Source organism: Tauraco erythrolophus, chromosome 20, assembly GCF_009769465.1.
Source record: "Tauraco erythrolophus isolate bTauEry1 chromosome 20, bTauEry1.pri, whole genome shotgun sequence".
Taxonomy (NCBI): domain Eukaryota; kingdom Metazoa; phylum Chordata; class Aves; order Musophagiformes; family Musophagidae; genus Tauraco; species Tauraco erythrolophus.
In genome coordinates, this window is record NC_141484.1 from 485,176 (window position 1) to 507,710 (window position 22,535).

Genomic DNA, 22,535 nt, shown 5'->3' on the forward strand with positions numbered 1-22,535 from the left:
AAGTTTTTCCCTTACCGCCTCAGCCACAGGAATTATTTTTGCAGTGATTCCGCATGTTTCCATGGGATTGAAGCTTCTTTTCCCCCTACGCTGCCCCTCGGTAGCGTGGGGGAACTCTGACTAGTGCGTGTTTATCCAGAGCAGTGGTTTCCCACAGCAAACTGCCACGTTAACCTTTCTTACCTTGTAATCCAAGCTGGGAGGGATCAGAAACCCTGGAGCTAAGTACACTTCCCCTTCCAGCATCTCCGCGTGGATGTACTCGTTCAGGTAGGTCCGACACAGCCGGCGGTCCCAGTCGTCCGTGATGTGCCCCCCGTACATGATTTCGCCAAAGAGGTACCGGAGATCATCCCATGGTACCTGCGAGGAGGGGCTCGCCGTGGGGTTTCCCTGTGGCTCCCCAGAAGTCACTGCAGCCCACGGAAGCTGCACACGGCTGTAGAGCGATGGCTTCGGGGTTGGTCTGTCCAGGGAAGGGACGGACCCCGGACCCACAGGGGTGCGGTGACAGTGAAGGGGAGCAGGAGGGGGGACCCTGACTCGAGTATCTCTTGGGGTCACCCGCAGATTTCACCGTGTCCCAGTAGGGACACAGCCATCCCTACTTTGAACCCCCGTCACCCCAGCGTTATTCCAATCGACGCTGATCGTTTCTGTGGGGCCAGGTGAAAGCAGGACTTTCCTCAGGGTGAGACCTCAGTCCTGCTCGTTGCACCTTCACTCTCGGGGCAGGCTTTGCCTTTCAGGTGGCAAGTAATTTAAAAAAAACAACCCACCAAAGCCCCAAGGCATGAGCCAGAGCGGGCACTGGTGCCAGCCTGGTGCTAAGTGCCCACTTTCCACCCAGCTCAGGCATGCCGGGGACTCGGCAGCGTGGGGAGGAGGGGAGGAACTACCGACAACGCTGCGTTTCCTCAAGAGAAGGGATTTGTGCAGCAAACCGATGAATTTTTTCCAAGAGGTTGATCGTCCTAGTGTGTGTGGTGCCGAGGTGTGGTCGCTGTGTCAGCCCGTACCTTGGGGTTGGCCTCCAGGTAGTTGTACAGGACGTTAACCGATATGGTCAGGTCGCCGCTGTTGAAGGGGTACGGTCTGTTCCAGCCCTGAGGGCCGAACTTGCGCCGCTCGGCCACCACCGCGTGGAAGTAACAGAGCGCGAACAGGATGCCTTTGAACTCGGTTTCTTTGCTGCACATCTCTAACGTGTCCTGCAGTGGGATCGGAAGGAGAGCGGGTTTGCAAGGGAACGAGCGACTGTCGCTGTCGGCCAGCGCTCCGTGGGGGAAAATTAACAGGTGATGGCAAAGGAGAACTGAAGGTTGGTTGTTAAAAAAAAAAGCATAAAATAATCTCTTAAAGATACGCTACTTTGTTAATTTTTGCATTCATTTGTTTGTAAAAAAATTACAAATCCACACGTAGACCCGCTGACAACGGAGGCGCTGGTTTGTGGCACCAGGCTGCGGCAGCTCGACGTTCAGCCGCAGCAAAGGCACCAGTCGCTCAGCACCCTCCCTGGTTCGGGAACCCTCGGGCAGCTCTAGTCACCCCTAAATCACATCCCGACGAGGGGGGGCTCTGGATGGGCCTGGGGTGGGCTGGCTCCTGGCACAGCGTCCGTATCTGTAGTGACACCCCCACTCAGCCTGTGGGATCCCGGGGACGGTGTGAGCCCGACACACTGACCCAAAACGGTGGAGAGGAACCGGCTGTGCCCGGCGCGGCCGTGGTGGGGAGTGTGGTGGGGCGAGGGTACCTGGCTGAAGAGATCCAGGGCCTTGTGCAGGTTGGCATGCATGCCCGTCGGCGGCTCGTTGGTGATTTTGATGGCATTTTCCAGCAGTCCCTGGGGGATGACGTGCGCCTCGGGGCTGGGGGCTGGCTCAGCGCTCATGAACACGCGGTAGTCGGCATGGCTGCCCAGGCTGTACTGCTCCACCCTCTTCTCCAGCGTTCCCAGCCACCGGGTCACCAGGTGGATGTTCTGCAGCAAGAACCCTGCCTGTACCACTTGGCCTGAAGTGCAACCTCAGGAATCACTCATCCCCCCCCCATATTCCTACTGTGGCTCCACTGGGAGCAGGTGCAGCACGACACGGCACTGCCTGGGCTGGGGCCACCCGACTGCGAGTGCACCAGGACGGGGGAGCAGAGCAGCTGCCGACACTCACCCACATTCAGCCGTCCCAGATACCACCTTGGTGTGACCAGGGATGGGAGGCTGGCACAGCCTGGGGATGCCCTGAGCTGAGCCCAGTGGCTGGCAGGGATGAGCACCCCGCGGTGTGCCCCGGTGCGCCCAGTCGCTGGCAGGGCTGAGCACCCCATGGTGCACTGGCCGCAGCGCACCCTGGCACCCCCACACCCACCTGCAGGATGACCCAGTGCCCCTGTGTGGCCGCCAGCTCCAGGGCCTCTTCTGCCACGACCTCCTGGCCCTGCCCCAGCGACACGTTGTGGATCTTCCCGTTGTTGATGGTGAAGCTCAGCGTTTGTCCTGGGGACGGGAGGAAACCGCCGCGGTGTGACGCCGCTTTTGTTCGCGTTCGTACAGAACGGGGCTGCGCAGCTCCGGCCCTTCGCGGCTCAAACCAGCAGCCGCCCCGCAGCGCGCAGCCCTCGCGCGCTGGTGCTGGCCGGGACGGCGCCACGGCTCACCCAGGGCCTCCACATCTTTGAGCGGGTCGACGCCGGGGGAGAGAATGAAGAAGAGGGGCGTGGAGGGGCTGCTCTCCTGGTACGCCTCGGCGAGCTCAACGCTCCTTCTTTCCACAAACTTGCTCCCCATCTTCTCTTCCACAAAGTTCCTATGGGAGAATAAAACCCCGATGCGCATTAGGAACAAACACGGTCAGTGGGTGCGCCCGGTGCAGTGGTGCCGCAGGGCTTATGCCAGGAGAGCGCCGTGCCACGGGCACCGCCGCACCTGATGGCGTAGGTCATCCTGTCCGGCCGCAGGCACCGCAGCATGCACAGCTTCTGCAGGGCCGACTTGTTCTTCCACTCCTTGGGGAACGCCTCCTTCTCCGGCACCTCGCACTCCACGAACCTTTTCCATCGCTTTGCTGAGCCTTCGATGTCGCTGTCCAAGTTCTTGAACTCTTCCATTTCCGAGAGCACCTTCGGGTCCCGTAGAGAAGGGCTGGATCACTCCTGGGACCCCCAGGCTGGGTGGTCGTCACACAGCCGCGCACATACGGGGACAATGCTGCAGACCCACCTTGATGCCACCCCAGCCCTGGGGCTGCAGGAAATCCACAGGGGATGTGACACCGGCCTTGGAAGGGAAGCGCAGAAGAAAGTCCAGCTCTGCCAGGTTTACTTCTTTCTTGATTGCCAGGACCTGACAAGTTGGGAGTGCAGCATCACAACCACCCTGGCACACACGGCGAGGGGCCGCGCTCCGGGCGAGAAGCTACTGAGCACCCAGGGGCAGCACAGAAGTAAGAGAACAACCCGCTGAACCACCACAAACCCACGTACGGTGTTACGCAACAGAAGCCCCAAGCATGTGCACGCCTTACCTGGAAGGCAACCTGGGCCAGGAAAATGAGTTTGTCTCTCTCGAAGAGTCCCCGCGCGGTGTACACGTAGACCGAGTAGGTGATCTCATCCGTCAGGTTGATCACCCTTTGCTTGATGTCATCATCGGGGGCCGTGCGCTGGATGGCTTTCTCAAAGACCTCGTTGAACGCCTGAGGAGGAGCGGGGGGCGGCTCAGCGCCGGGGCTGCCGGGTGCTTCACTGGCAGCATAAACACCGAAACACCGACTCTCCGAGACCCCCCCCCAGGCCTGTCCTGCCCATACGAACCAATTCCCTCCCTGCTCCACGTCTACCTTGAGAGAGAACTGGTAGATGGGGTTGATCTTGTTGAGGTCGCTCAGGATGAAGTACAGCAGGGACGCTCGCTCTGCTGCTGCCCTGTAGTTTTCTCTGGCGACATTTATTTGGTTTTCGGTGACTTTGGCTTCTTTCACCTCGACGCACAAGAGGGTGGGTGTTATCCAGCATCCTGCACGTGCCGAAGCAGCACCTAACCTCCCGCTGAGTGCCAGGTGCCCAGTGTGGTCTGGCCAGAGCTCTCCCACGGCACTGTGGCACCCGCTCCTGGGCAGCTCACTTACTTTTTCCTCAATTTCCATGGCTGTGCGCTTCGTTGTTTCCAGGTTCTCCACCAGCACTGTGTCCCCCAGGAACTCGGCTGTGGCAGCAGACAGCCGGGCGAGCAGGGAGTCCTCCAGCTCCTTCAGCTTGATCTTGAACTCATTCTGGCTCTTTGTGAGGTTTGCCTACAACACCGGCGCCCCGGAGAGACCGCGGCGAAACTTGGGCATCAATCGCCGTGACTTGTCCCGAGCGCTCCCGAACGAACTGCACGCGACAGGCTGGGACCGCCAGGGGTTCTGCTGGATTTGTCTCCTACTGATGACAAATTCTCCCTTTCCCGACGCAGCCCGGGCCGCCTATGGAGCAACCTGCCAGCTGAGCTACGGGGCTCTGAGAAAGCGGCCAAGATTTTGACGCTGCCACCGACGTGCCCATGTGAGAGGAGGGAGGACGTGGCCCCTCCTGGGACGTGCCATCGCCCCTGGGGTGAAGCGGCGAGCGCGCTGGCGGCAGTGCCAGGCTCCGTGGGGCCGGGGCGGACGCGCAGGCCGCCCGGGCAGACGGTGTTCTCTCATGGGGCTCACTCAGCTCTCGATAAGCACCCGCGGCCTCGCGGAGCTGAGATCCCACCGCTCCCCGCCAGCGAAGCCGGCCCCCCGCCCCGTCTCGCCGGCAGCCGGGCTCCTACCTTCAGGGTCTCCAGGTCCGGCCGCTCTCTGGCCACCACGGCAGCCAGGAGCTGGTCCTCCAGCCCCTCCCGGGTCACCAAGAAGTTGATCAGGGTGCACTGCGCCTGCACCTCTGGCTTGTAGTGAGGGTTGGAGTATTTGGTGTGAAGGATCAGGCGGAAGCACGGGTGATATTCCACCTCTTTGTCTCCTATCCTGATGTATCTGTTCAGGTAATTAAACAAAAGAATTTCCGTACCCTTGGCAGTAACTTGGCACAGACGGAGACCCTCAACCCCTGTGCTATTCCCGGCCACTCCATTTGTATTTCTCCAGTTGGGAGAAGGCGAAGCGGGGCCCAAGTGCCGAAAGAGCCCCGGCACAGCAAAGGAGCTGGGGGCTGCCCTGCCCGCGGCTCTGGGTCAGCTGCTGGGCTCGTGCCGCCCGCGGGCACCGTGCCACCATACAAGCAGAGGGCGGCGCAGGTGCCTCCCTGGCAGCCCCAGAGCCCCGTCCCTGCAGTCCTGGGTCCTCCGGGCAGAGCCGGGGACGCGGCCAGGACAGTCGGTGGTGCCCGGGGCAGACAGCGCTGCGTGGGGTGGGGGAGATGGGGAGGGGACTCTCAGCAAAGGCCCCATCATGGAATAGCTTCCGTGTCTGCCAGGAAAACCCTCCCCGTTTGTCACACCGGAGTGCAGGTGCCCACGGGAACACGCTCGTCTTAAACCACTACATGAACTGGACTCTGCAGACCAGAACGGTCCAAAACGTCACATCTACTACAAGTGTCCCCACTGGGAAATACTGGAGAAAACCAGGGGATGTGGCCAGAGGCTCTCATGTGTGTGGGGAAGGATCGGGCCCCGGCTGCTGCCCTGCAAAGCAGCGTAAGGCGGGATCTGAGGGCAGCAGCGGTTGCTCAGAGCAGGTGGAGCTCCTCGGCACCAGCAGTCGGGGGGTGCTGACCTGCCTTTCTTGGTGGTGTTCCTGCCCAGCAAGTGGTCCAGCACCGGCTCCACCGTCTCACCGATGTCCTCGATCAGCAGCGTCTGTCCTTCGGAAACCGCCCGCTCGATGGTGTCCAGGTAGCTGTGACCGAGGGGGGGGAGTTGCGGCGTGGGGTGAGCTGGGGCGAGCACCCCGTGGGCACGGCGCCCCCTGGGACCCCAGCGCTCCGCCAGCCCCGGCCCCCGCTGAGCCCGGGGAGGTGCCCCTGTCAGCACCACTGCCCTCGTGTGTCCCGAGTCCCGTGGGGCACATGGGTGCCGGGGTCCACAGCGTCCTGTGGCACCCGACCCACCTCCTCTGGCCCAGGCGGATGGCCCGCAGCCCCTCCCCATATTTGTTCTTGATCCACTTGATGGCCTGGAGCTGGGCGTCCACGACCAGGGGCCACCGCTGGGTGTTGCAGAGGATGGCGGCGTTCTCGGTGGACGTGCGGTCGCTTGGCAGCCCCTGGTTGCTCCAGGTGGCCACGTCGGCGTCGTCAGTGAGGAGGCTGAGGGGATCCAGCCCCGCAGTGATGGGGATGGGCACCTGCCGGGAAGGGCCGTTGGGTGCCCGGCCGCAGAGGAGCGGGAGCCCCTCGGTGCTGGTGGGCACCCAGGGCAGGAGCCCCGGGCACTGCGGGGCGGGACCCATGGCCACTCACCGCCAGCCTGCCGAGGAAGGGGATCCAGTGCTTCTCCAGCAGCTTGGCCCTGTACTTCTTGGTGAAGTAGCCCACGTAGGACACAAAGGCGGAGACCAGCAGCACGTCCCCGCACAGTGTCTTCTCCTGCTCCCGGAGCATCGCCACCGACTCAGCCCAGCGGACGTTCTCGGATGCCAGGCCCCCGATGAGCCTGGGGGGGTCAGAGGAGATGGCAGCTGCTGCGGTGCCACCCTTCTGGTGCGGTGTGGGGGGGCTCAGCCGTGATGCCCCGGGGTGGTCATCACCAAACGCTGCGGGGATTGACCCACCTGCGCTCGGGCAGTGAGCTGCCCTCATCAGGGCACACGGCTCCGCGGCAGCTCTGCAGCTGCATGCCCTGCCCAGCACTTCTGGCTCAATTCATACCCGGGATTTTTTAATTGTGGGCAGGGAGGGGCTCTGAGGCTCCCAGGACCTTGTGCCCTTGTCACCGGGCAATGCCGGTGGCAGCTGGTGGCCCCCAGACTCCTGGTACCCGTGCTCGTGCACTACCTGTTCACCAGCGTGGTTCCTGTTTGCCAGTGTGGCACCTGTTCGCCAGCCTGGCACCTGTTCGCCAGTGCGGTACTGTTTGCCAGCGTGGCACCTATTTGCCAGTGCAGCACCTGTTCGCCAGCACGGTACCTGTTCGCCATCGCGATGACCCTGTTGGTCGCGTCGGCCTCCTGCTGACACGTGATTTTTTCAGCTGTGGCTTTCTCGAACTCCGCAGTGAGCGCTGCCAGGTTGGCATCCAGCTCCTTCGAGAGACAACGCGCCAGCAGTCACCCCCTGCGTTGTGCCGCCGGGCTGGGGGCTTGGCAGCCCCGGCGGAGCGTGGCAGCCGCCCCCATCGCGACTGCGCGGCTCCAGCGCCGGGGCTCCACGTTGAGTTACTCAAATCTTTGTCGCCCGTTTTTTGCTTCTGGCCGTGACCCGCAGCCGAATCGCCAGCGGCTGACGGGGGCTGCGGGAGGGGGATGCACTTACGGCCACTTTGTGCTTAATGCGACGGAGCTTTTCCTGCGCCTCGGCCAGCTCGGTGTTGGCCGCCTCCAGCGCGCGCCGCTTGGGCTCCACCTCGCAGAACACCTCGTAGAAGCGGACGATGTTGAGGCACCAGGAGCACAGCCCCGCGGCGGCTGTGGACTTGGACACTACGAACTCCGGATCGAAACTGGGGTCTGACCGGTACGGCCTGGGACGGGACAACGCGCCACGCTATGGCACTGTGCCGCAGCTGCCGGCGGCCTCGTCCTGCTCCTCCCGCGGCTCATGCCGTCGGCGGGCGGCACAGTGGGAGAGCGGAGCGAACGCCCAGATCCCGCTCCCGCACCTTGGACCCCGCCACGCTCACTGGGTGAGGGTCTCTCCTGGACACCCCCCAGCGCAGCCCGCAGCACGGGGCTGGGAGCATGGCAGGGACCGGTCGTGGACTCACTGGAACGCCTTGAGACAGGCCTCGGGGATGTGCTCCTTGTCGAACTTCTTTAAGGCGTCCAGGAACGTGTCTACTTTTCCCATCATCACTTTCGCTGCCTTCCAGCTCTTGTCCTTTGGGATCTTGCCCCCGGGGGCCGTCAGAATCATCACAGCCGCCGTCACGTTCACCACCGCTTGCGGGGGGGTCCCGAAGGACTTCAGCTCCGTCAGGTTGTTCTGGGAAGGGGCCGCAGAGCCGCTGAGCACCGCCCTGGCATGGGGACACCAGCACCAGCCGGGGACCTGCTTGCCACCGCAGTGTTGCCCACCTTGTTGAGTGTGTTGAGGGCCTCCTGGGCGGCTACGAGCGCTGGCTCCGCTTTCGCCAGGTCGGTCTCGCAGGCTCGCTGCTTCTCAGCCACGTTCTGGGGGGGGACGGGACGGGACGGGGTGAGCGGCCGGAGCTGACGGAGTTCGCGCTGCGCTGTCCGCTTTGGACCCTGGCGCAGCAGGCACCGGCTCGGCGCCACGCACCGTGTTGATGGCCTGGACCTTCAGCTCCTCCGCATCGGCAATGGCTTTCTCCCTGCTGACCTTCTCTGTCTGGACGCCCACCACGTGGATCAATTTATCCGCGTCCTCGTTCTTCTGCTTCAGCTCAGCCTCCTGGAGCGCCAGCTTGGCTTTCAGGTCGTCCACCTTGATGGGGGGAGAAACCGTGAGGATCAGAGGGCTGATCCTGCCAAGCTCTGCCCGGCCCTGCAGCGGTGGCTCGGAACGGCTCGGGGACCCCGTGGCCACTGCAACCACCCCACAGGGACGCGCCTCCTCTCACCCCCCGTGCTGGACCTGCAGCGGGGCGATGCCATGGGCACGCACCTGCGATGTCGTGCTCTGCAGCTTCATCAGCCCCTTCTCCAGCCTCTCAATCTTGGCAGTGAGTTCGCTCCGTTTTTTCGACAGCAAGGTCTGGTAGAGCTTGATCTGCTCCAGGAAGGTCTTCGGCGTGGTGTAGTTGTAGCGTCGCTCCACGGCCAGGTAGGTCTCGGACATCTCCTTAACGCTCATGTGGGCGTAGGACATGAAGTGGCTGATGGAGACCTTGACGCCAGCCTGCAGCGGGGCATGGGCAGTCAGCCCCAGAGCCACGCGGCTGCGGTGCCGGCGCCAGGGTGGGATGGAGCCTTCCCGCAGCGTTAGTCCCACATCTGGCGTGGAGGCCGGCAGGAAAGCACGGCTTTCCGTCAGACGGCACGACGCGCGGCTGAGAAGCATAGGCGATGGTGGCACTGACAACGCAGGGTCTCCAGCCCCGCGCTGCCTTCCCGGCTCCAATCCCCCCGGATAACCCGGGCTGCACTGGGGAAAAGCCGCTGTTTCCAGGCTGTTGTTTGTGGGATGTTTTAAGGACGAACAGGAATCGAGGAAAGGTTCATCCCTGCCTGCGCAGCGCGGGGCTGCGGGTGCTGGTGCTGCAGCTGCCCGGGAGCGTGTCCCACACACCATCCCCGGCTCGCTGCCCCCGGCACCGTCGGCCCACGCCGGACCCCCGCCGCGTTGCAACACAGAGAGCAGCAGAGGTGCTGGGCGCTCCCCAGAGCAGCCCGGTTTCCCCAGACCCCGGGACAGAGCGGGGTGCACTGACCTGGGGTTCCGGCTTACCTCAATGTCCCCTGTTTCCTCCAGGAACCTGCTGCTGACGGATACGAGCGCGTCCTCCGGCCACTCGTGGAACCAGTCGATGGCCGTGCAGTTGACCACGGCGGGGAACCTCCTGGCCCGCACCCGCAGGGCTGAGCCCACGGGGGAGAAGCAGAGCACGACCTGGGGCAGAGCACCGCGGTGAGCGGGGCCGTCCGCGCGGCTGCGGGAGCATCGTGGGGGCTCCGCACGGCTGTGGGTGTTCTGCTGCAGATCGGGACTTTGCCTCCCACCCAGTAACTCCCCTTCCCAGTAGGTGGGAGATGGTCCGTGGCTGTGCACCCCGCACCTCTCAGCGGGGTCGGGGCCGCCACCGGATCTCCTTTGGTGGCTGCGGCGAGTGGCCGAGCGCAGTGCCAGCGTCAGCATCCCTGCGAACGCCTGGCACAGCCACAGAGGTGGCTCAGCTCCCCCTGCCCCACAGGGGGTGGATACGTGGGTGTGCAGAGCTGTGCCCGAGGCTGCGGGCCCCCCGTTGGCTGGGGGGGCTTTGGAAACAGCTTTCACCCAAAGCCATCACCGTATGATGGAGCCACGGCTTTCTGTGCCCCAGCTGCAAACAGGCTCCAGATTCAGCAGCTCAGGAGCGCTGACACAACATCTCTCCCGCGTGAACACCCACCTTGAGCTGACGCCTGACTTTGTCTATAAATAATTTCCAGCAGTTCTCCCTTGTGTCTTGCAATCCAAGGAACTTCACTTGGGGCCTCATGGCACTGATGATGTTTTCCAGGTCATCGTCCTGAAAGAGCCCCGGCACCTCCCCGGACGCCAAGAAATCATTGATCAGGACCAGGAATGACTCCTCGGCCACCTGGGAGTCCGTCATCAGGAACATGGTGGGGATGTTCTTCACGGTCGCCTTGATGCACTGGGAGGCGAGGTCCAGCTGGGGAGGGGAGAGACGCCACCCCCTTGTCACCCCCCCCGAGCTCTTCTCCTGCACAGCCCGGTGCCCCTCGGCCGCCCCGGGACGCCGGGAGGGTGCCTTTGGGAAGGAGCCTTTGGCACGGTGCCAGGTGTGGGCGGCTCTACTTGGGGACAGACCAGTGGCCAGGGCCGCCCGCATCACATCTCCCTGGCGAGTGGCTCCCACCCGGCCCCGGCTGGGGAACCTCTGCGGCCCGCCAGGGCGGCACTGAGATGGTCACAAAACACCTTCGAGTGGGTCACACGGTGCACAGAGACGGTGGCAAGAGCAGAGCCCTGTGTGCCCACCCACGCACTGGAGCCACCATGGGGCTCGGCACCACTCCGTGGTCACAGGATCGGTCCCACGAGCAGACAGTGCTGCCCCGGGGGGCCGGGAGGCAAGGAGGAAAGCAGCTCTCACCTTCAGGTCCGGGATGCTGTAGCCTTTCCTGAGTGCAATCTGGAAGACGTTCAGCTGGCTGATGTAGGCTGCCAGCCGTGCCAGGCTCTGCTTCCCGCTGCCCCCTACCCCCACCAGCAGCGCGTTGCCCCAGGGAGACTCCAAGATCCGACTAATTCTGCAAACATGAGACATCGCATCTTCAAAGAGCACCTGGAGCACACAGGAGGGGACGGGTCGATACTCTGAGTCACAGCAGGAACAGCCGCGGATGCCCCATAATGCACGAACGGGAGCAAGAGCGATGGTGCAGCCCTGACTGTGGAGCTGCCCGCGGCACAGAGCTGCCCGTGGCACGGCACTCACCAGGCTCATCGCCGCGTTCACCTCATTGTAGCTGTCCAGGGCTTCCCCCAGCAGCTTGCTCAGCGCTGGCCAGCTCGGCACCGGCAGGTACTTGGGCTCCCCCAGGCCCTGGGCGAAGTGGCAGAAGATGTTGGGCTTGGCCAACACCAGGTCTTCGCCGAATTCCTGGGAGAAGCGAGGCCAGACGTGGGGCTGAGCCATGGGGCACCGCTGCTCGTGCCACCGCCGAGCCCGTGCTGGGGAGCCCGTGCCGGGGAGCCCAGCCTGGCGGCGCAGCCCCCCAGGTGGGGCACTACCTTATTTTCCAGCACAACTCACATCAAAGAACTTCTTGCAGGTGTCCACCAGTATCTTCCCGAAGTCTCTTTGATCCCTCTCGTCCACCAGCTTGTCTCCGTACACCCGCTCGGCTTCGTGGAGCCAGAGACGCACCAGGTCCACGGGACTCCTCAGGCATTCCGGGGTGGAGAACAAGAGGCCCTGGCACAGACGGGTCCCGTGGGACGCGGGGGTTTGTGCTGCTGCTGCTCAGGGCCGAGTTTAAGGGTCGGCTTTGGGCAGAGGTCATGGTGCTTCGCAGGGACGCGGTGCGCTGCCCGGGTGCGCGATGGGGAGACAGAGGAATGAGGATGCTTTGGAGGAAACGGGCCTCCCGCTACCTGGAATATGCTGGAGAGGTCACGGAGGTTGAAGAGGTAATGGAACTTGATGGCTGTCGGCAGGAAGGTGGAGGTGATCTTCTGGTGGAGGGCTGTAGGTGGGGAACGGGGGGTGAGTGGGCAGAGACCACGGCAGCCTCCGGCGGGATCCCTGCGCCCCGCTTGCTCCCCGCTCCGCGCCCCTCGGAGGGCAGGACAAGCCCGAGCTTTCAGTCGGAACCTTTCGAGGGATGCGGTGCCGCGATTTGAAGGCAAAGAGGAGAAGAGGGGCAGTGGGGGCTTCATGTGCCCGCGCCGCGGTGCGGAGGTGCGGCGCGGGGCTCCCAGGGCACCGGCCACTCGTGGTGCTGTTGGGTTTCCCGGTGCCGGTGGGTGCGGGTGCATTCCCCATGGGCTGACGCCGGCGCGTGCCGCTCACCCAGCGCTGCTGCGACCAGCCGGGGCTGCAGCTTCTGCACAGCCGGCGGCATCGCGTGCAGGGCCAGGTGCTGAGCCAGGATGGTGCCGTACACCGTCAGCAGAGCCTCTGGGCCGGGAAAACTCACGGCGAAGACGCAGAAGTGACGCTGCAGAAAGTGGCAAAAATTCAGGCAAGAACTTTGTCCCCAGGGGTTGATGCAGGCAGCCGGCAACGCGAGGTCCCTGCCGCTTCCCAACCCCATCCCACCCACCCCACCCCACTGCATCCCATCCCATCCCACTCCACACCCCATCCCACACCATTCCACTGCATCCCACCCCATCCCATCCCACCCTCACTGCTCTATGGTCCCAGGAGAGCAAAGGGGCTGGGCAGAGTGCCCGCCCTGCACCCGGTGTACCTGCAGCCTGGGGTCGATGGTGAAGGACCCCGCGGTCGGGTTCATGCACGCCACGTACTGGCAGTTGCGAACGTCCTTCAGGGTCAGTTTGCTCCTGTCGTACCTGCGCAGGGACCGGCACTGGGATGCTCTCCCAGGGACCGAGCTGTGCCCCACTGGCCCCACGGGGCTCCATCTGGGGTGATGCGGCAGCAGGGGTCCCTGTTCCCCCAGTGCTTGGCGCAGCCCGGCACCGCTCTGGGCGATGCTGGAGGGGCCCTTCCCGCGCCCCATGGCCAGCCCTGGCCCCGAATCCCCCATGGCAGCCACCACTCTTACCCCTCCCGCCCTGCCCGAGCCAGCCCTCTCCACCACTGGCACCTCGTGCTGTGCTGCCGGGTGCGGGGATCTGCCGCCGGCGCTGGCAGTGGGGCTGTTTGCTTGGGGGGGGTTGGCATCACCAGTGGAGAGTTTTCCCATTCCTCTGCCAAAGCCCTCCCAGCAGCCCCGGCAATGAGCAGGCTGGGGGGAACAGGTGGCTTGGCTACACTGGCAGCGTGGCATGGGAGGCAGCATGGGCAGGACACGGCTCCACCGCGATGGGAGAGATGCCAGCATGGCAAGGGTTTTCCAGGCAGTGGGTCACCGAGCCCCTGCAGTGGGGGCCACTGTCCGGGCACTTACCAGTGCCCGCGGTCCATGTGCTGCCGGATGAGCGTGTGCGGTGCCACGGTGCCGTACTTGTCCACCTCTGGCATGTTCATGTCATCGATGAAGTAGACGAGCCGTTTGGTCCCAGGTGGGCCGTAGTTCCTCCCCGATTTCTTCTCCAGGGGCTTCTCAAGGATGGCTGCAGCGAGAGGAGCGGGTGGGTGGTGGGGCAGTGACAGGAGCCGTGCGGCACAGCCTGACGCGAGGCCGGCTGCCCGCTCAGGCCAGCCTTACCCTGCAGCATGGCCGAGGTGGTGTAGAAGTTAAAGGGCACCGACTGCACGAGGAATTCGTCTGCGCTGAGCGCCTCCAGCTTGTCCCGCATCAGGACCGATTTTCCGGTCCCCGCGTTCCCCACCAGCATCACCGGCCGCCGCTGCTCCATCAGCAGGTCCATGAAGTAGCGCACGCGAATGGTCTCCGCCGTGTGCACCACAGAGGCCTGGGGGGGACCGCGCCGTCAGCGCCCAGAGCTCACCGCTGCCGGCGCTGGGGTTTGCCAGCAGAGGTGGGATCCTCCAGCAGCGCAGTGGGCAGCGTGCTGGGAGCTGTGCCTGCTTTTCCCAGCAATGCCAGCTGGTTTCATGAGAGATGCTCACTCTCCATACAAACCTAGCCCCTCTCTAAAGCAAAAGGTCTCAGGTGCTGGGTTATTCTAAAGACTTTCTGACCAAAAATAGGAGCTGTCAGAAAAACGAGTTGTTGACGCAGAACAACCCAGAGCAGCTCCTGAGACTGTCCCCAGTGTCCTCGCTCAGCCAGCGCACGGGCCAAGTTCCGCCGCGGCACCGCTCCCTTGGCCCGACCTGTGTGGCACAGCCCCCCTCCCTCAGCACGGCGTTTCGAAAAATGAGCAGATAAAGTCTTAAAGCACATTTCTGTGTTCGGGGCAACAGGTAACGTTATTTCATGAGACCCTACGGAGCTACAGGTTGATCTGAAATTACAAAAGAAGAGTTGTGACTTGCAGCTCTCGCCGCGGTTTCCGCAGGGTAAAGCGGAACCGCAGAAAGCCGCGGGGTTTGCCGGGTGCCGCCAGGCTGCGCGGCGTGGCAGAGCCAGCTGGATCCCTGCGCCAAGCTGGGCGCCGGGTCCTGCCCCGTGATGCTCAGGGGAAGAGCACGGAGTAATCAACAAACGAGACGCACACCCCGAGAGCTCCTGGGACGTACCTGTAAAGGGACTTCAGGGTCGAGTTCGAAATTTTGGCACTTTTTTCAGCCCAGAGCATGAATTTCTTCGTTTCCGGATCAATGTAATAGTCAAAATTGTCCCCTGAGAAGGAAACTTGATGGTTTTAAACGTGTTCACCACCACTTGCTGAACCCCACGCGGTGATCCACGAGCTGGGAGGAACGAGAGAGAAAAACTGAGAAACCGGCCAACAGAACCGCGGTGGTGTTTCCCGCAGGGCCACGGCTGAGGGATGGGGCCGGGCAGGGGGCTCCGGCGGGCACCGAACCTGGTCCTGGAACATGGACCCGCCGAAGGCCCAGGTGCAGGCGAAGACAAAGTAAAGCTCATAGAGCTCCCGTGGTGAGTCCGGCGGGACCGTCTGCGGCGTCAGGAGGCACTCCAGCAGGTACAGCACCATCTGCACCGCCGTTACCTCGGGTACGGGGGTGATCGTCTTGAATCCAGACTTGAGCTGCTCGAGGCACACTGGCAGGTACTTGTCGAACAGGATCATCAAATTGGCCTTCTCGGACTGCACCGTCCTCGTCTCGATCCAGCTGCTCACAATGCTGGGGGACGAACAGGCAGGGCTGCAGGCAAGTGGGAGATGGGCCAGCGCCTGTCCCACCCCATTCTGTCCCATCCCATCCCATCCCATCCCATCTCGACCTATCCCATCCCATCTCATCCTGTCCCTTTCAATCATGTCCTGTTCCATCCCATCCTGTGCTGACCTGTCCCATGCCTTCCCATCCCACCTCAACCTGATCTATCCCATCCCATTCTGTCCCATCCCATCTCCCTCCTCAGGCTCACGAGTTCCAGCCCAGGTCGGTGGGGTTGATGTAGAGGATTCCCGCCCGAGACACGGTTGCCGGCGTGGCGGTCCGCAGGTGGCTGATCTCGAAGAGGAGCCGCATGGTGGGGTTGAGGGGGATGCGCTCGTTGCTGGCCAAGGTGAGAACCTGCGGGGAGCAGCCCATCATGGGCGATGCTCTGATCTGGGGCCCAGGCACGAACAAAGCTCATCACCCCGAGTTAATGAGCAAGCAAAGCTCCCGGGGTGTGATGGCACCGACCTTGTTGTCATCCATGACCGTGTTCAGGGACTCGATCCACATGGGGTCAATATCTCCATCGAGGATGATCCACTTGGGCCCCGTGTGTGTGATGTTGGCCAGGTCACGCATCGTTGAAGAAAACAGACCTGCCCCACAGAGAGACACGTGGGATTGTCCTCTCCACGCGAGGCTGGTTTGCTGGGGGACACGCGGGATGGGGCGCTTCCCAGAAACACGCTTCTCCTCCCCCACGCTCCAGCAAAAAGGCCCGGGGAAAGGTCTTCCCACTCCCGTCACCGCATCACAAAGTGTTTACAGAGACACAATTTGTGGAAGTCTTTGCCCACGTGCCCGCCGCTGCCAAAGGACAGTGTGTGCCAAGTCCCCCGCGGCCACTCGCAGGGGCTGGTGTCTCACCATCCTTCCACTCCCGTGTGGAACGGGTGGATAACCCCGAACAGCTCGTCGCAGGTCACAGCTTTTGGGTCGAGGTCCACGGTGACCGGCCGCCGCTTCATGCTCTGGTACGTCTTTTTGAGGGACCTCAGCACCTGCAGCGAGGGTACCCCGGGCAGCTGCGGCTGCTACTGCTGCCAGGGTGGCACAGAGCCCTGCTCCACCCACTGCAGGGCACCCAGGCTGGCACAGCCGCTGCAGAGCCGGCTCCCAGCTGGGGTGTTGTGGGAGTCCAGTGCCCACCAGCCCGTCCTGCTGGCGCCACAGCACGCAGGGTGTCACAGGAGCGTGCTGCTGCCAGCTCCCTGCCTGCTCCCACTCTCCCCAGGGGTGTCCTGGCAGCACTGAGCCGTGCCACCTGGTGATGCCATCCGAACCTGCTCAGCTCCACGGGCTGAGCGTGGCACATGTGGTGCTGGGGGGCCCAGGGTGCCATCCCCCACTCAGACGCTGCTGGTGCAGCCGGGGGTCTGCACGGACGAGGGAGGCTTTGGGATGTGCTCGGCTGGGGCGGGACATCACCCGCTATCTCGGGGACGGTTTGGCCGGTACCTGGGACTTGCCGCAGCCGGCGTTGCCGATGACAAAGACGGAGTGTCTCACTTGTAACAGCTCCTCCAGCTGCACCACCTTCAGCACGAAGCTCTCCTCCGCCTGCAGCTGCAGCTCCAGCACCGACTGCCTAATGACCTGGGGAGGAGAGTGGGTGCTGACCACGAGCAGCCGTCACGGCCTCGGCCAGACCCCGGAGCTGAGCCGGCTGCCCTCAAGTGCGGAATGGACCTTCAGCCTCCGGCCGCTGCCGGGGCTGGGACATCTCTGGTGCTGGTGCCAGAGAGCCCCGAGAACTGCACCTTCTCGAAGCTCAGGTCCCTCTTCCTGGGGACGTCCAGGGCTGGGAACAGGTCTCCGATCAGCCCCATGAAGACAGGCAAGTCGTCTGTCACGATCTTGGGGATGTTGAAGTCTCGTAAAGCTCTCATCAGAACTTGGTCCTCAGCGCGGCCGGGGTCCCCTCTCTTCAGGGAGCCCGCGACCACCAGCACGGACTTGATAGCCCGCAGACCCCAGTCGTAGTGGTCCTGCCAACAGGCAGCAACGTGTTACAGTTCTGCTTTGGTGAGGGAGAACTGCTTTGAACAAAACCCCAGAGGAGCACCCCGTCCATTGCCCCCACCCAGGCTGGCCACGCAGGGTCCAGCAGACGGGGCTTGAACTGGGCTTAGTTACACGATGAGCCGCCGTCAGCCACAGGGCTTCCCCGTAAATCCCTGCTCCTGAAATGAATAATATCTGGATGCTCTCATTTAACTGGCTCTATTCTGTTCTATTTTTGGACTTCTTGATTTCCTCCAGAAGGCAGAAATATGCCATATGATGCACCAGCGTGGAAGTGGAATTTGTCCAGCCACAGACCTGAACTGCGCAGCACGTCAGCCAGCACGTTACTGCCAGCACCCCTGCTGCAGTCCGTCAGGGTCGAGATTCAGATGGACTCCCCCATCTCCAAGAGCCCTGCGTCATCACTGAGTTACCTGTTTAGACAGTAGCTCCTTGCAGAGTGTGTACAAAGTAATGAACTTCCTCGCCAGAAGCTTGGCGTCGATAAAACCTTCTGCAACGAGCATGATTTCACAGATCAGTTCGAAATCGGGGACCACCATGGCGCAGGGCCTGGAGAAGAGCGGCGGCGGGTTAGCAGGGCTGTGCACGGACGCCCACGCGTCCCCAGCCCTCCCACAGCCCCCGAGAGTTTGTGCCCGGGTTTCCAGTACGAATCATTCCCTCCTGCCCTTAGGGTCAGAGAACGGGGCGGTCCTGCACGTCCTGCTGCACTTGTCCTGCTGCACTTGTCCAGCCTCCTGCTCCCAGCAGGGCTCAGGTCGTGCTGGATCCCATCACCCTGAGCCTTCTCCAGCCGCAGTTTGAGTTCCTCCGAGGACAGAGATCCCGCCGCATCCCTGGGCCACCCCTCCCAGTGCCTGACCATCTTTTTTTCTTATTAATTGGATCTTTAGCTGAAGGTGGCAATTAGGCACCTGGAGCATCCTCTTCCCTGGGGAAGCAGCCTGGCTCACAGCTCCTCCCTGGCTCACAGGGTTTTGGGCAGCACTGTCCCGGGGTGCCAAGGTCTCCCTGGCACGAGGGCTGCTGGTACACACGAATATCCCTGTTTGCACTAGCAAAGGCTTAGTTCACGCTACGGCCGCAGCGGGTGAGCGCTACCCCGGAGGTGACGGCTGCAGGGACAGCCGGCGACACGCTGACCCGTCCGCCTGCGGGTACCTGAACAGGGCTTTCAAATTCTCGGGCAGTTCCGTCCGTCCCGCGTAGCCAGGGTTCATGGTGATGAACAGCCCGACCGACGGCACCAGGGCGATCGTTTCCCCAAGGAAATGGAATCTTTTCTTCTTGGTACGGACTGCGTCCTGAACACACTTCACCTGGCGGGTGTGCGGAGGGGTCGGTGCCGGCAGCCCCTCGGCTCCCTGCCCGCGCCCCGGCTCACCCTCACCGCCCACCGTGGGAAATGGGCCCGGAGGTTCGGTCGTGCCATCAGCAATGCTAGAAATAACGTCGGCAGCTTGCCGAAGGCACGGCAGCGATCCCCGGGCTCGGGACAGCCGGCCTCAAACCGGCTTCTTCCCGGGCATCCTGACGCCCTGTCCCCGCGCGACAGCAGAGCTGCCAGAGGGGGGTGACGGGTCACCGGGACGGGACACGGCTGGGCTGCGGCATCTCAAACGTGCCCAAAGCCTCCGTGCTGCTGTGCTTCCCCTCCATCCACCCCAGCATGGCACAGTGGAAATAACAGCAGCAAACTGTCCCTTTGAAAGTCAGGTTCAACCCGGACAACGCTCGGAGAGGCTCGCCCAGCCCCTGCGGCACCCCACGCTCCCTACAGAGAGCACGCACCTGCACCGCGATCACTGACAGAACCTCCACTGAAATGCGGTTGAACTCGTCGAAGCAGCCCCAGGCGCCGGTCTGAGCGAGGCCCTTGTAGATGATGCTGCAGGACTGGCGAGAGAGCACCGGAGAGCGGCGTGGGACACCGAGCGCTCGCACCGAGGCCGCAGCGTGGGGATTTGGTAGCAAAGCTCAAGTGCTGGGGGCTGCTACGGTTTTGTGCTGCTCCCTTGGGAAACGCGTTACAGCCTCCCAGGCTCCCCCAGGCTTCCAGGGACATGAGACGGTTGGAGCCACGGTGGGAGCGAGCGGCGCGGGATGGCACCAGGAGCTGCTGCCGGACCCACATGTTTCTCACCAGCGGCCGAGCTGGGGAGGGAACAGCTCCAGGGCATCAGCGATGGCCGCTGTGGCTGAACACGGGGGGTGCATGCTGCAGCGGTGCCTCCCGAATGAGGGTCCCCCCTTGTCTTGGTGGACACCCCACGGCTCGTGCCCCTGTCCCGCTCCCCTGCCCCTACCTTGTAGTCCATCTGCTCAGAGCAGTTGAAGACATAGACCATCATGCCCACTGCCCGGCCCAGGTCCTTGGTGGTCTCTGTCTTCCCGGTGCCTGCAGGGCCGGCGGGGGCCCCCCCCATGAAGAGGTGGAGGGACTGCGTCAGGGTGATGTAGCACCTGTGGAGGGGAGGATGAGGACGGCCCAGTGGTGCCGGCGGCACGGTGCAGCCATGGAGTCAACCTTGTTGGCACAGGCAGCGGGAGGTGCAGGGGCCCGAGCCCGTACCGATCCGTCAGTGGGGTGATGACCAGCCGGGGGGTGTTCCCCAGGTACTCGTAGGCGTAGCGGAGCTGAGCGTCGCAGATGTTGGCGTAGCAGTGTCTCCTGCCCTCGTCCCAGCGGTGCCGGAGCTGGCACTGCCAGGTGAACTCCTGGGCGCTCTCCACCTGCGGAGCGGGTGGCTGTGGAGGGCGGGCAGGGCCCCGCACGCTCACCCCAGCCCACTGGCACGGCGAGCTCCCACCCACGCGCCAGGACCCTTTGCTACCTGCGTACCCGAGCAGAGCGCGCCAACGGGTCCCGGTGCAACGCTGGGGTGGGTGAGGACCGTCCCACCGCGCAGCCCAGCCCCGCGCCCACCGACCGTAGCGCACAGCCCCGCGCCGAGGCTGGCAGCTCCCACCAAGCGTGGCAGGAACCAGCAAAACTGCTCCTGGCTCTGGCTTTGCTCAGACCCAGCCTGGTCCAGTCTGGCCCAGCCGCGCTGGCACCTCCCCGGCTCCCCGCACGCTTAACACCCCACCAGTGGTTTTCTCACCCAATTTGGATACTTTAAAAATATTGGAAAGTAATAAAATAGCAGGAAATCTGTGTTCAGAGGTGCCAAGAGAGGAAGCGGTGAAAACGCCCTCCTGTAAGGAATACCTTCGCGAGGATCATTTTGGCCACGACGTCCCGGGCGTGGACGTCGATGGTACAGAGTGTCATGATCTTCATCCTGTCTCCTGCAGTCAGATTTCCCACGAGCAGGGAAATCAGTGCGTTTAGCTGAGTTACCTGAGGAAGGAAAGAAATGACCAACAGAAAAATGACATCGCACTTTGCTCGTCTCCCTGTGACCCCCCAGGCCCCTTCGGAGCAGAGCGGGGCCGCGGGACAGCTCCGGGGGACACCAACCTGCTTCTTGTTGTAATCCTTCATTGCGTTCTCGTAGCCTTCCTCCAGCCTGGAGAAGGCAATGCCGACTTCTGTGGTCCACCAGATCTGGGAGCACGTCAGAGCGACCTGCACCAAACCACGGGGATGGAATGTGGCCACCGAGGGAAATCCGCTGTCCCGGGAAGGGCGCTGTGCCTGCTCCTCCTGTCTGCCCACGGCGCTGCCAGCCAGCCCGGCCCCGCGCGGCAGCTCCCACCTGTGCTGGGTAGTCGAACACCCACTGCTCCCGCGGCTTCTCCTCGTAGGTGCCCACGGCCTCGGGGATGAGCTGCCGCAGCGTGGAGCGCATGCTGGCCAGCACGCGGTTCAGCCAGACCTCCACCTACGGGCACATGCAGAGACCCGGAGCTGCTGTGCTGTTCTACCCCGTCACACAGATCCCATTTCTGGGCTTTTTTTGGCTGAACAGCCTCACGGCTGCCAGGCTCTGTGCACCCAGCAGAAGGCTCACCCCCACCAGCCCCTGCCCCGCACGCGCAGGCTCCACGGCGCCGGGCTGACCTGGCCGGACAAGTCGCAGTCTGCGTCGAGGGGCACGTACTCCTCGTCGCGGCTGACCATCCCCACGCCGACCTTCAGCGGCTGTTTGTCCAGACCCACCTTGAAGCGCAGCTTGGCCAGGCTGTCGAACAGCTTCGGCAGGTGCCGGGACACCTGCGGATGGGCACGGCGGGGGGTCAGGGACCCCCATCCCGCTCAGAGGCATAATCACCGCTCAGATTAACTAACTCCCGCACGACTCCCAGGGCGCTCCCCGACAGAACGGGGCACCAGGGACGTCGTTCTGCCCGTTAGGATCAAAAATACTTCAAAAGTGCTGTACGAGTCAGCAGTGAGGGACGCGGCACTTGCCCCCACGCTGCACGCTCAGCCCGTACCTCAGCTGGCTCGTTCCCGTTAGACAGAATATCGAGCAGGTCTGCAGAGGACACGAAGTAGAACCTGGGAAACGCCAGTCTCTTGGTCTCGAGGTATTCAGCCAAAGCCTTCTCGCAGAGTGCCAATCTACAGAGCCCAGCGAAGAAAAGCCGCGGTTATACCCCCCATATTAGTTTTTACTCTTTGCCGTGTTGAGGAAGACGTCGCTTTGGAGAAATCCGACTCCTCCTTTGGCCCCAGAGCAGCCGGTGGACATTCCTCCGTAATGCTTCACCAGGACTCAAACCTCACCTTTTCTGCAACCCTTCCAGCTTGCCGTAGAGACCAGCCTTGTTTGTGGCTTCGATCACATTGGGAGTTTTTACCGCATCGGCCATTAGTTTCTGCAGGAGGAAAAATGCTTCAGCTCCACCCGAACTGGTGGGGAGCTCCCGAGACCCGGGGGGGACTGGCTTCGCACTCTGAAATCTCGATCGATAGCGTCAAAATGCTTCGAGTCCTCTGGCAGTTGGCTGCGGATGTCTTCAGAGCCGATGAAGATGCTTTCCAGGTGACTCCATGTCCTCTGCACCTCAAACCAGATGCTGATAACGGAGTCGGCGGTCGACAGCTTCTGCTGCCAGCCCGACACCTCCTGAAGGAAGAAGGTCAGGTGCTTGGAGGTCATCAGGTTCTGCAGCTGCACTTGGTTGTCCTCCAGCATCTCGATGAGTGCCTCATCCGACTTGAGCAGCATGATGCCGGTCCTGGCGTGGGGCTCATGCTCGAACCGCAGCGTTGCCCAGGTCGTGTCCAGGGCGTTCAGCACCTGCACACAGGGCGTGAGAAATGAGCTGGACTCTGTGGTGCCAAGTCCCAGACCCCGTGGGAAGGTGAGGCAGCAGCAGGGATGTCTCCTCTGGAGCATGA

At 63.0% G+C, this 22,535-nt stretch overlaps 1 protein-coding gene across 1 annotated transcript in view; it reads right to left on the reverse strand.

The window, feature by feature from the left end:
- The window catches only part of DNAH17 (dynein axonemal heavy chain 17), a 35,402-nt gene that overhangs the window by 2,982 nt on the left and 9,885 nt on the right, over window positions 1-22,535 (reverse strand). The window contains 53 exon segments of the mRNA XM_086623854.1: window positions 184-363; window positions 1,020-1,211; window positions 1,760-1,987; window positions 2,373-2,500; window positions 2,662-2,810; window positions 2,930-3,123; window positions 3,224-3,346; window positions 3,528-3,698; window positions 3,843-3,983; window positions 4,131-4,295; window positions 4,802-5,006; window positions 5,748-5,870; window positions 6,082-6,317; window positions 6,433-6,625; window positions 7,099-7,214; window positions 7,444-7,651; window positions 7,895-8,112; window positions 8,205-8,300; window positions 8,410-8,574; window positions 8,755-8,988; window positions 9,538-9,699; window positions 10,199-10,465; window positions 10,910-11,101; window positions 11,255-11,419; window positions 11,573-11,734; window positions 11,914-12,005; window positions 12,332-12,479; window positions 12,735-12,837; window positions 13,398-13,563; window positions 13,659-13,866; window positions 14,597-14,638; window positions 14,641-14,693; window positions 14,696-14,734; window positions 14,737-14,770; window positions 14,887-15,169; window positions 15,417-15,565; window positions 15,680-15,807; window positions 16,079-16,097; window positions 16,099-16,212; window positions 16,670-16,807; window positions 16,972-17,199; window positions 17,653-17,791; window positions 18,404-18,561; window positions 19,034-19,138; window positions 19,549-19,705; window positions 19,815-19,975; window positions 20,454-20,585; window positions 20,706-20,813; window positions 20,944-21,069; window positions 21,249-21,401; window positions 21,626-21,752; window positions 21,918-22,009; window positions 22,087-22,434. Of these exon segments, the coding sequence (XP_086479980.1) occupies window positions 184-363; window positions 1,020-1,211; window positions 1,760-1,987; window positions 2,373-2,500; window positions 2,662-2,810; window positions 2,930-3,123; window positions 3,224-3,346; window positions 3,528-3,698; window positions 3,843-3,983; window positions 4,131-4,295; window positions 4,802-5,006; window positions 5,748-5,870; window positions 6,082-6,317; window positions 6,433-6,625; window positions 7,099-7,214; window positions 7,444-7,651; window positions 7,895-8,112; window positions 8,205-8,300; window positions 8,410-8,574; window positions 8,755-8,988; window positions 9,538-9,699; window positions 10,199-10,465; window positions 10,910-11,101; window positions 11,255-11,419; window positions 11,573-11,734; window positions 11,914-12,005; window positions 12,332-12,479; window positions 12,735-12,837; window positions 13,398-13,563; window positions 13,659-13,866; window positions 14,597-14,638; window positions 14,641-14,693; window positions 14,696-14,734; window positions 14,737-14,770; window positions 14,887-15,169; window positions 15,417-15,565; window positions 15,680-15,807; window positions 16,079-16,097; window positions 16,099-16,212; window positions 16,670-16,807; window positions 16,972-17,199; window positions 17,653-17,791; window positions 18,404-18,561; window positions 19,034-19,138; window positions 19,549-19,705; window positions 19,815-19,975; window positions 20,454-20,585; window positions 20,706-20,813; window positions 20,944-21,069; window positions 21,249-21,401; window positions 21,626-21,752; window positions 21,918-22,009; window positions 22,087-22,434 (8,163 nt within the window).